This window comes from Gavialis gangeticus, unplaced genomic scaffold, assembly GCF_001723915.1.
Source record: "Gavialis gangeticus isolate Ggan-Ray unplaced genomic scaffold, GavGan_comp1, whole genome shotgun sequence".
Classification (NCBI taxonomy): Eukaryota; Metazoa; Chordata; order Crocodylia; family Gavialidae; genus Gavialis; species Gavialis gangeticus.
The window spans coordinates 17,534,454-17,553,043 of record NW_017729011.1 but is presented as its reverse complement, the minus strand read 5'-3'; the positions used below and the strand labels follow the sequence as shown (position 1 = coordinate 17,553,043).

General features: G+C 42.0%; 1 protein-coding gene across 1 annotated transcript in view; it reads left to right on the top strand.

Moving 5' to 3' along the window:
• MED27 (mediator complex subunit 27) overlaps positions 1-18,590 on the top strand; it is a 160,469-nt gene that overhangs the window by 128,650 nt on the left and 13,229 nt on the right. Inside the window, exons 5-6 of the mRNA XM_019510707.1 lie at positions 5,056-5,163; positions 18,361-18,402. Of these exons, the coding sequence (XP_019366252.1) occupies positions 5,056-5,163; positions 18,361-18,402 (150 nt within the window). The remainder of the gene's footprint in view (positions 1-5,055; positions 5,164-18,360; positions 18,403-18,590) is intronic.

The window sequence follows — 18,590 nt, the reverse complement described above, 5'->3', positions numbered from 1 at the left end:
TTTTTTTTTTTTTTTTTTTACTTGTGAGAAGGATAACAGCTCCAATCTCATACCATTACAACATATCACATTGCAGTGTATTGCCTGTCTAAAGTGCATGTGATTGATAAGAGCCGTTGTGATTTATTTAGATATAAGATTGTGTGTCTATGTTTGTGTGTCTTTGTGTGAAGAAAATATGCGATTAGCCTCCTAGAAACGTCCCTTACAAAAATGAACTTTTATGCAGTCTTTTCATTGCGTAGCTTCTCACTGTTGACAAAATACATTTTCACATATAATATTAACAGCAATCAGGTTGACTCTTACTTTTTAATGGATTATTTATAAAACTTAGAATTTCCACAAAAGACAACTTTTACTAATACCTGACCAAATAAACTTAAATTCACAATTCATTTGCCTAGAGAAACTCTCTTTTAACGTCTTCAATATCTACTCAATGTTTTTAGAAAATCAAAATATGTCAATGATTTTTAGGCAAATAATATAAATGCAAAGTAGCATGTGTGTGGGGAATCTCCGGGATTATTTAATGATTATTTAATGAAGTCCTTTAATATGATTGCCTACTGTAATAGTAAACTAAAAGAAAAGCTGCCGTTTATTATTTTGTAAACAAGACAAATCAAAAATAGGCTTGTGATCTTTCCAATTTATCCACAGTCTTTAGTATTTTGATTTTTAAAATGACAGTATATTTGTTTATGGGTTTTCTTAATATATTAGTTTTAAATATTTGACTGCACACTTGGCAGCATGATGTTGGTTTCCTTTGTTCCCATAGTGGAAACAAATTTTGTGGAGCCAAATGGAGATTCTGAACTGCATAAGCCTATGGAGACTGATGGTATTAAAAGGTGGCATTCTTGGTATTTATTCACGGAAGAGGAAGGAACATTGCATTTAGTTCTTGGCATCTTGTTACCACAGAGATATTAACAAGCTGGAGGGAGTTCAGAGAAGAGCAACAAAAATGATCAGGGATTAAAGGGTTTGATTTAGGAGAATATTAAAAGCTAAATATGTAATGGCTATGCAAAGCAGTGTGAGTAATAGAGAAAGGAACAAAAATCCACACATAAATTTAAAGGACATGCATCAAGGGTAAGATTTTACACTGTACCATTAATAGACCTAAAGCAATCCAGTGTGTTGTGAAGTGATAGCAGCTTTAAGCGCTGTTTTGCCCTCCCAGTTCTGAATTGCCCAGCCCCACAGATTTCTTCCATGTCACACGTACAAGAGATCAGTAGCAGAGTACACACAGCAACTTAGGTCATTGTACAGTGGTCATCATACACTTCCCCTTCATCTGCGTGTACTCAAGGGAAGTAACTCAACTGTAGATAAATTAACTGCAATAAAGAAGTTAAGATAAGCTCTTCTGGTTGATGACAGGCAGCAGTGCCATCCATGCAGCATCTCCTTTCTTTTTTACGGTAGATATGAATCTACCTCATACCTATGGTAGCAAGCTTACAATATGCCACCTCTGTCGTTCCATGCTTTCTGATGCCCTCTTACCCTCTTAGAGATGTTTTGAGTTGGCTGCATGTATTAGTATACAAAATGTAATCAAACCTGGCTCTTCACAGTATGGACTTGATGGGGACTGCTAAGCCCTGGGTCACATTTGGGCTTCTAAGCCATATATATTAATAGGCACATACATGACTACTTGCCAAACTTGCAGTCCCACAGCTGTGGCTCACATTAGTCTATGTCCTGCTGAGAGACTAAGTGAATGAAAATGTCATAGTCCAACCTCAGGTATTCACAGAATAGCATTAGTGGCTAGAATCCAAAAAAGTAGGTTGAGGGATACCATTTTCATCTCCTTCCTGGACAATGATTTTAATACCAGTTATATCAGGACAGGTTGGGGTGGGGGCTACTTGGACTACCTACAAGATTCAAGGGACTTGTTCCCAGACTTGATTTAATTTTTTGGGGCATTTGAAGCTATTAGGCTAGTGATGTGGCCTTCTAATGTGTTCTCCAAAAACCTATTGGTCAGAGCCTGAGGAACAGCTTGTCTACGATGTACTACACAAACAAATGGGGAGAGATACACTCATCCCACATTTCTCTGGAAGTGATTAAGTTGTGGACATCGTGTCACTCGTGTAGAATAAGCTCAATGGCTGTTCACCTCCTGGAGTTTGCAGCAATCTTGTGGACTCCTGTTTGTGATGGCAACGGTGATAGCTGCCAGCGTGCATCACAGAGCTGATGCCCCTCAGTGATGGACCTGTTCACCACCAGTAGCAGCACTGAGTGCCAGGAGTTTTATTCCAGAGAGGATGTGAACATAGGATTGTTATCAGATGCTTTTCTTCTTTACACAGAATCACCTGGTCCTCCTGGGAATAGTCAAGATTGAATGAGAAAAACCTATGAGTGTTCTCAGCTGTCAACTGGGTGAGGCACTTTCGTAACAGGCATGCTACACATTCGCCAGTTGAGAACCACTGTTCAAGGTTTCTGCTTCCCTGATTTATCTCCAGGCTGCTGCAATGGTGCCCTGTGGTGGAACTGTCCTGCACACCTGTTTCCAGGAGTATGTGTACCTGACAGCTTGCAAAGAAGAATTTTTCCAACTATTTGAGTTGGTCTAATAAAAGATATCAGGTTTATCCAAGGAATCTTGTCTGCCCATGTCCTTAGACCAATACGGTTACAACCTATACCCCTGTTTCCAGGAGACACTTTTGTAGTCGGAGCAGGAAACAGCTACAAGTAGGAGTTCCTGGCTCTTTGGGCATGTCTTGGAAACAGAGGTGAACACAGCAGTTCAACCTGACTGCAGTGGTGACAGCATCAGCTCTGGCTCCATGGTATCCTTGATAGGGTCTCAAGGCACCCCAGTTGAGACCTACTGATGAAACTCCAGCCTCACTGCACCTACGAGCCATGCTTTCGGCTGTTCCAGTACCATGGAGAGAACCCGACACATCAAGAAATCCGAACATGGGGCAGGAAGACAGCAAGTTCCCAATATGGACAGTCCAACCCAGTGCTGAAGGTCCTTCCCCCTTATTGCACTTTCCTTCAGCGGGTTTTGAAGTCTGCTTTACAACAGCTTCCTCTAGTCAGTCCACTGTGCAGTTGTGCTTGAGATGTTCTTACCTCACTGCCTCAGATTTTCACAGTGGGCTGTTGCACATTTACATGCAAGTTAGAGACCCTGCTTCTCTTTGGGACTTCAGTATAGTCCTCCAAAGGTCCAGGGCTCTGACCCTGAAGAGGGTCTTTCTAGGTGACTTTGTTTCAAGCAGAAGAATGTGTTTGGGTCAGGGATTTGATCTCTCTTCGGCAGTGTTCTGTAGAGTAAGGAGAGTGGGGAGAAATAACCCATAACACATTTACAGGTTCGGCAGTGCTCTGCTTGCTAGCAACACAACTGAACGAGACCTGGGTGTCACGATTGACAACAAAATGAACATGAGCCACCAATGCGATGCTGTAGCTGGCAGAGCTAACCAAACGCTAGCATGCACCCACCGAGGCATCTCGAGCAGGGCAAAGGGTGTCATCCTCCCACTTTACTCGGCCTTGGTGAGACAGCAGCTGGAGTACTGTGTCTGCACTTCAAGAAGGATGCGGAGAAGCTCGATACAAGTCCAGAGGGAGGGCCTCACGCATGGTTAGAGGTCTGGAGACCAAGACATATGAGGAGAGGCTGAGGGACTTGAGACTGTTCAGCCTGGAGAAGAGAAGACTCAGAGGGGTCTTGGATGCAGCGTATAAGTATATCAGGGTTTGGGGGAGCATCTATTCACCAAGGCCCCCCCGGGAAGGACAAAAAATAATAGGCACAAGCTGATTGAAGTTGGCTTCAGGCTAGACATAAGGAAAAACTTTTTTACAAGCCAAGTGCCGAGGGTCTGGAGCAGGCTTCCCCCAGAAGTGGTACAGTCACCCACCCTGGTGATCTTCTCTTGACATCCATTTGCTGGGATCACCTGACTCCAGCAGTCTTTCCCACCCACATGCAGGGGAGCTGGACCCCATGATCTGCAAGGTCCCTTCCAGCCCCTAAAATCTATGAAATTGTCTGAGGTTTGCAGTAGAAGCACAGTCCCTCTAGTATGCTTTAATCGTGACTGGACAAAATGCTGGAAAATATAATAGAAAGCTGTCCTCCACTTGCAGGGAGATGGATTTAAATAAACCAGCAGGTATTTTCCAGTTCTGACTTCTGTGTTTTTTTTATGGTGGAGGGAAAACTCTGTGAGGCTGTATGTGTAGCAAAGCACAAAGACAAAAATCCATGTTAGACATGTATCTTGTTAACAATCTTGAAATGCAAATTAATCTTTGAAATGCAGATTGATTTTTATATTAAAATGTTGTCTTAATTGTATTTTGTCAATAATATAATTTAGGATTATTTTTGTTTCTATACTCAGCCAGCCTCTGCCTGTTTCCCTTGATGCCAATTTTACTCTCTTCACTTTGACCCCTTACAAGAGTAAATGAGAAACCATTGAAAATGCTACTTTACTCTGTTTCGTAACTCCAGCTTCTTCCCACTGTAACTTCTTCCCCTTTTTTAAACAGCTTTCAGGCTTTACGTTTTTATTAGTGCGAAAATGTTTTGCTTCAGACCCATAACATGTATTTCAAGGGCAGGGTGAGCAAAATCTAATTGCTTTTTTTTTCTAAAGTATTTTTCTAAGAATGCAGTAATGTTGAAGGCATAAGGCATAGAAAATATGTTGAAAATAATAACATTTGCTCATTATTTTTGACATATTGAATTGTTTTGTTAAGGTAAGTGGGAGAGAGTTGCTTGACAATGTCCTGTCTGCACTAGTGAATGTCATGAATTCATACATTTTTTAGTCACAAATGAATGACACTGTTTATTCCATGTCTTTTAATCTGCCTCTTCTTCACACACACATCTTTCAGATGTTTATTTTAGTCTTTCAGTAAAATGTTGCAAACTGAAATTTTAACGACGTGAGCTGTTAACTCCATGACCTTGTGAATGCCGACATCACCAGCTCTCATTCAACTTTGGTTTTGTTATCCTTTAATTGACAGGTTACCCTAGGAAAAGTGCTAAAAGTGATAGTGGTGATGCGGAGTCTCTTCATTGACCGGACGATAGTAAAAGGATATAATGAAAACGTCTACACCGAAGATGGCAAGGTACGTTGATTGCATTTCCAGCAGTTTAAAATTTATGCTTGTGATGTCTTCTTTTTTTAAAGCATATAAAAAAAAAAAAAAAAAGAAGGATCCCATCACAAGTGTCTGTGCTAACATGAAACCATCCTAAGTATCTGTTCTGATGTTATGTAAGGACTTGTAGTAGAAATGGTATCTTTTATTAGATCAACAAGGTTTTTGCAAAAATAATCTTTAATTGCAAGCTTTCGGGCATAAACACCCTTCATCAGGCACTGGAGAAAAGATTGTAAAAGTTCTCCTGGGTAGAAATGAAAGTTCATATTTCATAGGATTTCACAGAGTCAATAGATGGAAAACTCCTCCGGGCAGTCGGTTCATAGCTGGTATGAAGCCTCTCACCTCCTGTGAGGTTCTGTGATGATGCAAATTACCTTGAAACAAAGGCAGGAGCAAGATCTTGGGTTTCAGGTGGCCACAGTTGCTTCTTGCTTGAGAAATTATGAGGATTTTGTTTAAAAAATGAAAGCATTTCATTTTTGATTAAATGTGTAAAGCATTTCACTTTAAATTTAACATACTTTGCTCAGAATTTTCATACCCAAACATCTGATTTTTCTCTAAGCCTTGATGCCCCTGCTTGAAATTCTAATTTATCACCTTAGACCCCAGTTGCCTCATTAATAGTGTCTACTGAGGGAATATTTTTGTCAGTGTACCAGCTCATCAATAGCCCAGGGTTCAGCATTTCTCTTTTTTTGAGAGCCACTGGGAAATCTTGGGCTAGTTTTTGCACTCAACTTGATAAGCTCGGCAATGAAATCATTGGTTGTCCTCAGTAAGTTGTTTGTTGGAAATAATGCATCTTGAACAGCAGCTATTAAAGGAGGGGTAACCTGTTTCCATGAGTGATTTGCTTTATGAAGAATTCACCCTGCTTGAACCCCCTAATTTCTTTTGACTGCATACACTCCGTATGGCTCTCTGTAGAGCATCAGAAGAAGGTAATGGGACCTGACAGCCTTCAGCTCAGTTGGTTTCTCTCCTCCGAATGGAATGGGCTCTCTTGTTGAGATACCCGCTAGGACTCGCTCTTTGCCAGTAACAAGTACTAAGCACCTTTGCTTTTCACATTTTCTCTGGAGCTTTCTCTTCTTATTATGAATCCTATTAAAATACAAAGCTCATTATAGGTAGATGAGTACGCAGCACCCATAGGCCATGTTATAATGAGGTGATGGGGGGTTTTTTTCTTTCAAAAGAGATAACTGTGTTTTAACATATAGCAGCACATTACGAACTGACCCTAGGTTCAGTAGCTCTGAGTTTGATCCTCTTTTCTGCAGAAGAGGTTAGGAGTTGATTTACTGAAGAGAAGTACAACTTCATTTTCCAGGTGAGAAATTTCCCCTTTGGGGGAAACAAAAAGAGGGAAATAGAAAAACAAGAATTGCCTGGTATTTTTTTTAAAGCCTGCTTAAAAATGCAAATCAGCTGTAACTACACATATGGAACAAAAATCTCTCTACTATACACCATGGAGCAAGAGAGAAATTCTGAATGTTACTGAAAAAAAACTGACTTCTTGAGCTTCAAAAGTTTGTCTTGCAAAGAAAAATGATACTCTTACTCTCCTTAAAGCACTGATAGAGCTTGATGATAAGTTCTTATATCATGTGGCACTCAGGTGTGTGGCATATTTTGTCTGATTCTCATGCCTTTTTAAGCTCCCTTGAAATATAGTAATACCACATTTAGTTACAAGCAAACTGATAAAGGTTATTCATGAAACGGGGCCCAGCGTTGGACAGTTGGTTAGGTCAGTGTTAAGTCTCAAGAGTAGTATATCGTGTTAGCTCGACTCCCAGGCTCTGCAAACTCCTGCAGTGAAGAGGCTGAGTGGATCACCCAAAGAACCTTGTCTGAGTGGATCCGTGTCATTTGCATGGCGATGCACGTACAGTTCCAGTGGGCCAACCCAGATCTTTACCAATCTTGGACTTAGGCCCAGATTTGATTGCAGGTGTGAAGAGGCACAGCTCCATCCCATTTTATCCACTTAAATTGGGACTAGATTTGGTGCGAAGCAGAGAATAAATATGTAGCTTGTTATTTGAGCCAACTGGAACGTAGATTGACAAACAGGGGGCTCCTGGTTGTTCCCTAATTAACTACATTGGTAATTGGTGAGGAAGAGTGGGGTTGTACTCTTGCAACGATTCATTTTACTTATTGGCCCTGCTGGGAACGAGCGATTATAGTCAATTGCTATCACAGTTGAGTCCAATTCCTTTTCAGCAGGCACTTTGGATAAAGCACTTGAGTGAGGTTTCACAGCGCTACTCTAGCTTTTCAGTTCCCAGCCTGAGCTGAGAAAAGCAGCATTTGGAAGAGAGACAGAGGAATAGAAGCGAAAGGAAAAGCTTATAAGGAGTTCAGATAACATGTTTTTTGCATAAAAGACAGAGAAAGAGAGTAACGTTCAGAATCTCACTGGGCATTTGGGAGATATTGTCCTAATGAGCAGGTTACTTCATAATTGTCTGTTTTAGAATTTCTTATATATTGCCAGGATGCATATGATATTCACAGTCGGAAGCAAACAATCTCAACTAAGTGGTCTTAGGTGGTGTGGCAGTTCCTACATTTCTGTCTTTATCATAAGCTGAATAGAGAGGGAAGTTTGAACTTGGCCAAATTGCTTTACAGACAGTATTCACTTAATCCTGCTAGTGCTTCTGGGAGGCAGATCTAATAACCATTGAAAGTAAAATGTAGAAAGGAAGCATCTTGGAGGAAATAGAGTAGGAAGGGAATTTCTGACTGATAGGCAACTCAGGTAAGACTAGCCCCCTAACAAGAATATGCCAAGCAAGGAAAAGGATGCCAGAATTGGAGGATTATATGTGAAGGTGGATTTGGTAGTTGATAGGGGGAGAGAATGGAGTGGGAGAGACTTGTAGGTAGAATAGAGGTATAGCCAACTTTTGTGTGGTTTTGATTTTTAAAAGGAAAACGGTGTCAGGGTCCTCTGGGCTGCAAATGTGAACAAAACACAAATAGAGATTTGTGGGGAGTGGTATACATGCTGGTACTCTAAAAACCAGAGGCCAGGCATGGCTGGGATTACAGATGCAGTTAGTGTGGTGGTCTCACCTGGACATTGCTAAACCATTTATTTGGCATTATTTTGAAGTCTGGCATTTGCACAAGAAAACTGAGATTAGCACAGTCAGGTTTTTAGAGATTGTTATGGAAGTACATTGGCAGAGTTGTGAGAGCTTCCGAAGAATCGGCCTCTACCGCAGCTAGTCCATTTTTATATGGACAAGGAGAAGTGATACCAGATTTAAAATGAAGATGGAAAAAATAGATTTAGCTGATGGTCATAACCTTGCATGGGTTGAAACCTGTTTTATTTCTGTTTTGGCTTTTTTAAGATTCCTCCATTCTGGCCAAAAATTAAGAATGGGTGGATTTCTGAAAAGTGCAGGGGAGGTTTAATACAAGTTTGATTGTACTTATATTATGAATTATTCACAAGACCTGCAGAACATGCCTTTGCCAGGTTGCCCGACTATACAACTCAATTAATTTTTGGTGACGTATTTTTTTTCAAAAGGAAAATAAAAAAAATAAGTGAGATCTGGCAGCCTTTGCCATGGAGTAGATTCTATATTCTGATTATTCTGCAGTTTCCTCAGCTCACTTTGCTGGCCCATTGCATCCACCACATACTGAGGCATTTTAATTAGCTGTAGCTATAGTGATGGCATTGTGCCACCCCTAATTTCAAACTTGGACATACTTACTCTGCACTGGAATCCAAACATGGGAAGCAATTATTACTAGTGCCATTCAGATTTCTGAGCAAATAAATCCATGCAGCTCATCCTTGCAGGGCAGGTTTTTCATAAACTAAGCCATTAGTAGCCTAATTCTGTTAATAAACACAAGACTGCATTGAGATTTGCTTGGCATGATGACACGCCGCTTCTCTGTAAGTACAGGAACTAACAAGACCCATGACATGGCACATTTGCAGTGGGGGCTTAACATCCCTACCTGGCCAAGTTTATAATTTTGCATCTGTTAGCCCTAACCAAAGAAACATAAATGTCTCAGTTGAATTACCATGTTAAGAAACTTGGGTTATGTTAATGCTATGGCTTCATTAATTACCCCATATCAATAAGAAAAGGCAGCTTTTAGCCTCCTAGCGTAAGAGAGGAAAAGAAGTAGTAGTATCAAAGGAAAGCTTCAAAGACAGCCAGAACTGTCTCTCGGGTAATTTCTGATCCCCGCATTCTTTCCACTTCAAAGCTGGATGTGTGTGTGTTTGGGTGAAGGGAGGGGGGGTTGAATCCGATTCCTCTAATAAGTGTTGGCACCAGACCTGTTTGATATTAGATGCAGGGAACATTTTGATTTGTTATCGCCTTTGAAATCGTTCAGACGACCTTCAGAAAATGGCCTCTTGTTACTTATGCTGGGGGTGGGTGGGGAGAGAGGGGCACTGGGAAAAAAAGCCCCAGTTTAATTCACATTCAGAGGATGCCCTGAAATTGTGCTTTCAGCAGTTTTTTAGTTACAAATGTGTGTCTTGATTGAAAGTGAAAAGTTGAGGAATAATAGACCTGTAACAATGCAATCTTTAGTACGCCTTTGTCTTATTCCTCCGTTTTCATGGGGAAGGGTGGGCAGCCATTTAAGATGCTTGTATATGGTTTTTATTTTTTAAGCTTGGCTAGCATTGGGTCTGTATGACATTTATTACTTTTTCTGCTCTTTAGTCTTCATGCCAGATAAATATTCAGAACCTGTTGAGGTCATGATAATGTAGCATCGAACTCAGACATTTTTATAGTTAAAGATTATTTTTAATCAAAATGAAGAGGATCATATATTTTACTTGCAGAGTGATCACTAGAAATTAACAAAATTATATAACAAGCATGTGCTCTAATTATAGCATATCTATTTGCAGTTAAACACGCACCCTTAAATTGGATGAAAGTAGCTAGACAGCACATTTTAAATCAAGGCGGTTTGTCTTAATTTGTTGAGGTAGTTTATCAACCAGGCACATTTCTGTTATCAGAAACTCCACTTTCTCCACATCCATATTTCTTCCTGTGCTCCGTACTGGATGGAGCTATGAAGGTCAACTTCCTTGTGTACGTGGCCTGCCACAGACATTCCCTCTATTTCTTTCAGATGAAGTTTCACAACATTATTTTGAAGGACCTATATGACAACCCATTTCTGTTTCTCTCTTTATACCTCATTTATTCCCCCCTACTTTGTCAGTAATACTAGCCATAAGTGGCCAGTTGTCCACTGGCCATATAGAGGCTGCCATGCTTGTCTGCATATTATCGTGTTTACTTGAATATAAGACAACCCTGATTATAAGATACCTAATTCTTAATTCTAACTAAACATAGCTGTAGTTATTTACATATATTACCCATGGACATAGTTCATCCAGAATAGATGCATGTTACCTTTTTTGAACTCCTGCAAGTTTTGGCACAGGTACTTGATCAACACATTTTAAAGCAGCACTTTGGGCACCTATTTATATTAAATACAAACCATGCATGATATTAGTTCAAAATCAAAACACTCATGATTTGCTGTGTTATTCGTTGGGCTGCACTGCAGCAGAGTCATCAGCATTTCAAGCTACGATGACTCCACAGCTCAGCACTGCTTAATGTATGCTCTAGATACTGCCGCCTCCCAAGGAACCATGTGCTAATTAGCCCCCATTCTTGACTGGAACCGGGTGCTCTTTTCATGGGCCCTAGTAAGCTCCAAAAATGTTTATGCACATGATGCTCCGGGCACCCTGGACCAGCCTCACCTCATGGAGGGTGAGATCACACTAATCATATGTGACAGGCTGAGAGAGGGTGCAACAGAGGAATTGTTGGCGAACTGTTTTGGGCCCTGTTTGGTGATGTTTGCCAGACTTTTAAGGATGGTGAAGAAGCAGGAATTATTGGAAATGGGAAAGAAAGATACAGCTCAGTTGTGGGGGTGAAAAGGAAGTTGAAATGTATGCAGTACAGTGGCTCACCATGACTTGAAAAAGAGTTGGCACTGAGAGACTGTGTTTAATGGGCAGTACCATATATTTTATTCAAATGAGCTGCATTAACCTATCTTTGTGCTAGGTTCTGCCCACATAATGGAAATGAGAGACTCCTCCCTAGCTTGTTCCTGTGCCGTACGGCCAAGGGCAAGCAAAACTCAGGGGGCAACCAAACCCCAAGCCTCTGGGTTTGAGCCTGCATGTAGGTTGATTGCCAAAGGATTTGGAAGCACGTGAAGCCCCAGCCTGGGTGATGGATGCTTGCCTGTAGCAGGGCCACATATGGTTCTTGAATGACTCATGGCTTTGGAATTGATTTGGCTGATTTGATTTGGGGGACACAAACATTTCTGTTTAAAAAAAAAAAAAAAAAAAAGTAGGTTTATCAAACGTAGCAATTTTGGTGCCGAAGGGAGGATGTTGGCAGGGGCGGGGGACTGTCTTGTATTCGAGTTAATACGGTAATCCCTTATGCATGAAACCTCATTCATGAAATGTTCCAGAGGGGCACTCTTACCTTCTCCAACTCCAAATTCCTCTTCAAAACCCACTTCTGCTGTCGCATCTCCAAGAAATTAGGCCAGTTAATATGCAAGTCTGGGGTCAAAATCAAATGATAGGGAGTTACTCAACTTAGAGTACAAACCTGTGGAACCATTTAAACTTAACTACTCTTACCCTTGATTACCCCTTCTGTGTTTGCCATGCTCTGTTGTTTTAATTTGTCTCAGATCAGATTGTAACCTCTTTGAAGCAGGGACTTTGTGTCTTCTAAAGAGCTGTGATTCTGTTTTGAGTTTGGGGGCATTATCATAATGCAAAGAATTAAAAATAACCAGCTGTTCTTTACCATAATGAAGGAAGTAGACAAAAGAACATTTCCCCCCCTTTGTTTCTGAATCACTCTCTTTAAGAAAGTAAACTTTAGCAGAACTGATTTAATATGGTTTGTTCCTCTTTTCTCCCACAAGTCTCACTCAGCTGCATTTCTCCTTTCCCTTAGGAATGATTTGTTAAAATGTATCGGCAGTAATACAGTTAAATGGCAAAGAGGAGGCCAGTGCAGCATTAACATTAAGGGTTATGAAAGTACTCATAAGGGTTACTCATTTAGGTAAATGAGTTAGTCTTGGAAATGTGAAGTTATTGCATGAACAGATTTACTATTGGGTGGTGTATGTGTATTGTATACAGTGATACCATATTTGTCCCAAACAGCTTCCAAGTATAGCGCCAGCCCAGCAAAGCCTTCTGCAAGTGCTTAGCTGTAAGTCAGTAGAAATACCCATCTGTACAGTAGCGAGTCTGTAAACTGGGCCAGGATGTAAATAGCTTTGTGCAAGGCCCCAGTGCTGTTTTGTCCTTCCGAGTGGTACTGTTTAGAAATAATGAGCAACTAGAAGCCCTGGATTCAGTTCTGGCTCAGAGATTAACATAATCAATGTTTTTTATATCAATAAATATTTAAGACAGTGTTTATTTTGACGAGAGTCTCTTTCACTGGGCTGTTTAGGGGCCTGGCTCCACTTCCTGTCTTCTGCAGCATCAACTCAAGCTTTCTTCCCTACAAGGTTGGCCAGAGTACTGAGCAGCATTTAGTGATCTTCAGCAGTTTACCCCCTGATTTCCTGAGTTCCAGCTGGTATGTTGTTCTCTCTTTAGCCAGGCTTACCAGCTTGAGCTTCTGGCTTTCTTCACCCCATGTCTATAAACTGGACACTCCAGCTTTGACTCCTTTACTCCCGGGACCTGTCTTATGGAATAACACAGCCTTTAAATAAGTTAACCAATGAGCAGGAGGCAGGTTCCTGAAGGACAAGGAGACCAAACCAAATGCTGGGCAACTGGTTACCACAAAATAACGTTCCCTTACAAAAATGATGAATAAATGGATGAAATTTAATAAGGGCACATTCAGAGCTGTATCCTTAGAAAGGAACAGTCAAACGCACAAAATACAGACTGCAGTACTGCAGAAAAAGATCTGGGGCTTATAGTAGATCACCAGCTGAATAAGAATCAACGCTGTAATATTATTGCAGAAAAGCCGCTAGCCTCCTAGATGCATTTATAAGTGTCACCAGGAGTGATTCTCCTGCTCTGTTCATCACTCCCCTGGCCCCATCTGGAGCGCTAGATTCAGTGGGGCACTAGTTGAAGCAAGATGTGGATGATATGGAGAGAATCCAGAGGGGAGCAACAAAATTATTTAGCAGTCTAGAGAAAGTGACGTGCCAAGGAAAGGTTGGGAAAACTGCTATTAGTTTAGTTTCAGTAAGAGCAGACAGAAGTGGGGGGGCTCTAAGTCACAAGAAGGTCTGGAAAGAAGAGGACAGGACAAAATGTAATGGACATATTGCAATGAGAAAGATTGAGATGAGCTACTATGAAGTTTCTCATTCCGGGAATGGTTAACACTGGAACAGATTCCCTAGAGAGGCTGTGGATCCCTCTTGCTGGGAGTGCACGAGCACAGGTTAGACAAATATTTGTCTGGGATAGTATAGGCATGGATGATCCTGCCTTCAGCAGGTCCCCTGAGGTCCCTTCTGGCCCTTCTTTCCTGTGATTAATTGACTTAGCAAAAAATCTGTGACTGCAGAGTCCTTAGGGCTCTAACGGATAAATGGGGGAAAGCATGCTGTCCTCTTTAAATGCTTTGCAGGTACTATCACTTTAAAAATCATGTTTTTAGCCTTTCTGGCAGGGGAGAAAACTTCAAAAATATAAATGAATTGTAAAGTGGAAGCTGAAAGTCTGGAGTAAAAATCCACAGCAAGCCTGAGCTTTTGGTTTTGAGGGGTTTGTGTGAGGTTTTGCTAATATATTGTTACAAACACACTAGGCCCTATAAGTAGTAAGGCAACTTGAAGGTGTGGAAAAGAGGGACAGACTCTGTCTCCCTTCTTCAAGTCTTGTATGTGTACTGGGATGTGCGTTTGGATGGCAGGTAAGGCATCTACAGAACTTGGCATCTTAAGTCTAGCTTAAGAGTTTCCTTGCCTGTGAATCTAAATAGAGCAGAATGAGGGGCGTTTGCTTTGGCCCCTGTACACCCGCTCCAGCTTAATTTGTAGACACACCACCCGCAAAAGCCTAGTAGAAATGCCCTTGTTGTAGGGACAGGCTGAAGCTGATAAATATTCACACAGATCAGCACAATTGCTGGCAAATGAATGTAGACTTTACTGTCTCTGAAGAGGCACAGTGGTTCAGGTGGACTTGTTTATGGGATTTTGTTAAAATTGTATGGTGGACTCTTGCAGAAGTACGCTACTTTTTTCTTAACTCTAAAACAAGGTCCGTTTAATTTAATTGGGTCTTGTTGTTAGATAGGCCTGTGCGAGTCAGCAGCGATCCAATCTGGAGCTCCGGACTTGGTTTCTGCCTCGAAGCGGCTCCAAAGCTTCGGAGCTGCCTCAGAGATCCGGCCATAGGGTATAATGGGGGAATCAATTAAATATCTATAACTTTGTTTTTTGCCTGATTTTGGATGAAACTTGCAGGGATGCAAGTTTCCCACGCTAATGCTTTTCTTGTTCTTCATTCTCCGCTGTATCCCACATGATCCTGGAGCCCTTATGTGGGTATATTCAGACCCCACAAAACTGCCATCCTAGTGAGTGGGAAATGTCTCCACGTGTGCTATAGAACAGGTGGGAAAGATTAAGCAGAACAGTGATCAAGAGAAACCTGCTTTTAATAATACCTACTAGGTCACCTGTATTACACAAAAGCTCGTACACCAATTGGATTGGATTAGCCCAAATAAAAAGGCCCGTTACCACCCACGGACTGTGTTAAATTTGTGACTGATGAGCAAAAGCAGGGCAAATTAAAAAATAATGAACAAAGTGTCATTGGTGGAGAAAACAGTATAGGCAATTCTGCCCATCGCTTCATCTTTGTGTCCTTTGTGAAGATAATTTGTGGGGAAACCATGGCATTAGTAATAAATGAGCAGGCTGGATGGACCATCATAGCTGTTGTGACCATCACCTTTTACAACAGCATAACCCTGGCCTTCATTGCCTTGATCCTGAAAGGTAGGATCCTGGTCAGTCTGGACTGGAAAAACAGACCCAGATATCTCTACCACCCTAGGCTTTCAATTCCTAATCAATACCTGGAATATGAGACATGGGTTTCTGCTGTCACTTCCTCCTTTGTCCATCCTTTCCGTTTCCCCACGTTATTTTTCTTCCCTATTTTTCTCTTTTGGATTAGTAGGACTCCAGCATAGGCAGCTAAGATTCTTTTGCAACACTGCTGGAAGGCCATGTCCTGAAAAGAACTAAAAGAAAAAATATCTTAATAGCCTAATATGGGAAGGAGTTGGCAATGGTTCAGTATGGCTGGTAAAACCACATGCTGTTCCCACGTTTCTTCTACAATGAGGTTACAGGTAAGAGTAAGTACCATAATGAGGAGCTCCTGCTTCTGTCTTTGCTGGGTTTTTTTCTCTCCCCTGTTGCATCCTTTCCCCAACAGACAGGATTGGACTTTGATAACAGCAGCTCACTGCCATCTCAGCTAACTTCTTTTCCCTGTGTCTGGAGAGGACGTTTATTACCATGCTTAACATTCCAAGACAGCTAAATTCCTTTAATGCTTTTACTTGCTTTTTTGTATCTTAAATAAAAGATTGGGTTCACTGAGGGCAGGTCCTGCCTGACTAACCTGGTTTCTTTCCATGGTCAGGTCACACAGTCCCTGGATGAGGGTGTTGGGGTGGATGCCGTCTTCCTGGCCTTTAAGAAGTCCTTTGACATGGTTTCCTACCACATCCTCTTAAAAAAAAAAAACTAGGTGACTGCAGCATTGATGCCCACACATTCAGATGGGTGGCAAATTGGGTAGATGGTCGCAACCAGAGAGTGGTGGTGGGTGGGTTGTTTTCATTCTGGAGAGATGTGGGCAGTGGAGTCCCTCAGGGCTTGGTCCTGGGGCCTGTACTGTTCAACATCTTCATCAGTGATCTGGATGTGGGTTTGGAAAGCATGCTGTCCAAATTCGCTGACGACACCAAGTTGTGGGGCGAGGCGGGCACGCTGGAGGGGAGGCACAGAATCCAGCTAGATCTAAACAGGTTACAGAGGTGGGTGGATGAGAATAGGATGGAGTTCAGTGCAGACAACTGCAAGGTGCTGCATCTAGGGAGAAGGAACCAGCAACATGCCTATACGCTGGGGACACCCTTCTTGTCAACACAGTGGCAGAAAGGGATCTTGGAGTCATTGTTGACTCCAGGAAGAACATGAGCTGCCAGTGCGAGGAAGTGGTCAGTAAGGCTATAACCGCACCTTGTCGTACATCTACAGATGCATCACAAGCAGGTCCAGGGAGGTGATCCTTCCCCTCTATGCGGCACTGGTCAAACCACAGTTAGAGTACTGCCTCCAGTTCTGGGCGCCGCACTTCAAGAGAAATGTGGCTAGCATTGAGAGGGTGCAGAGGAGGGCCGCTCGCATGGTCCAGAGGCTGCGGGGCAGGCCCTACAAAGAGAGGCTAAAGGGCCTGAGAGGGGATCTGGTGGCCATTTACAAACTCACCAGGGGGGGACCAGCGAGAATTGGGGGAGGCTCTGTTCCCCCGAGCACCCCCCGGGGTTACTAGGAATAATGGCCACAAACTGTTAGAGAGAAGGTTCAGGCTGGACGTCAGGAGACATTACTTTAGTTAGGGCTGCCAGGCTCTGGAATGGGCTCCCAAGTAAGGTGGTACTCTCTCCTACCTTGGGGGTCTTCAAGAGGAGGCTGGACAAATATTTGGCTGGGGTAATATGACCCCAGCACCCATTCCTGCCCGGGGCAGGAGGTTGGACCTGATGATCTGTTTAGGTCCCTTCCGACCCTAAGTACTACGATACTATGATTAAAGAGATATTAATGGGGATTGTTGGTTGGGATTAGGCAGGTCAAGGTCTTTGAGCATTTGTACACGTGCTGGGGAGGGCAGCAGCGCTTTATTCCAAGAGCCACTCTGATTAAAGCACCTGGAGCATCTCGTGTATTGGTGTCCCCATGCTTCAAAACGGCATCCCTGCTGCCATTTTTAAGTGCGGGGACACTGATGCATGAGATGCCGGAGGCTGCTGGAGTGTGGTAATTACAGCACATTGGAGCAACCTCGCTGCTCGTGTATAGGCACCCTTTGTGCTTAAAACAGTGACCCTCTTCAGTCTATAGCATTATACAGTAGCAGACATATGCTAACATCTTGGAATCTCTGGGCTCGTTCATCCCATCAAAATTAATTGCATGAATGCACTCCAGGTTCTTTATTTCAATAAGAAGTGCCACAGTTTGTTTAATTAACTTTCCTCATATATTAAGCGTCAGTAGCTGAGTCTTGAAAGATAATGAAAGGTATATCCTTCATAGTGGAATTTCACATAAGACAGGTTTTCTTGTGTTAAATCTTTAGTGCCAAGAATTCGAGTACCTCCTCAGCCTGGTATATGTAAAAATGAACTACTTCTATTGATACAAACATAATACTCTCCTGTTGCAATTAATAGTGCCACACATGTAAATTGTGTGTGCCAGGTCATCAGATTAGTAATAGGAAATCCTAATGGCTGTCTGGACAGAATGCAAATGAGGGTCTGGCTTGGAGTCTAGAAAGAGATCTAAGTTTAAAACTGCTGTTGGGTTTTCGTATTCAACACAGGTGCAGCTGGCACCTAAATGATAAGATATGTACAAATAAGTACTGGGAATCTCTACTGGCCCTTCACTTTGCCAGTATTAGTTGGCAGTTTCCCTTAGGCATTTTAGGGAAACTGGGATTTCAAAGAGGTCAGCAGAGTGGCTTTGCACATTCGTTCTGGGAGGAATTAACTCAGCAGAGTCCAGCAAAAGAATGTGATGTGGGGAATTCTGAGAGCCTGAGCTGTGCTAGAGCAGTTTGCCGCACACAGGAAACCCAAGGGAGAGATGAATGCTCTCCTGTTGGCACAGCCTTTCAGTGCTGCTATATCTCCAAGTTGCCTGTTTATTTCTGAATTTGGAGTTACCAGTTTTTGGCAACAAATTGCCTAATAATAAGACATTTGTGTGACTTTCATGCCAAAGAATCCATGTATGTTAATACATCTTTTTTTTTTCTTGCTGCAGCTTGACATCTGGTCTAAATCCAACTATCAGGTCTTTCAGAAGGTAAGTCTCGCATCATTTTCTTTTTACCTAATGCCTCTGAAGAAAATCAAGGTTCTGGGACTCGCAGAGTTTGAGTGTTGAAACACACCGCCAAAAGAATTAAGATTTGCATTATTTGTCAGCCATCCCAAAACTTTGTTTTTACCTTGCCAAGAAAAATTATCTCCAGTGACTGAAGACTGAGTAAA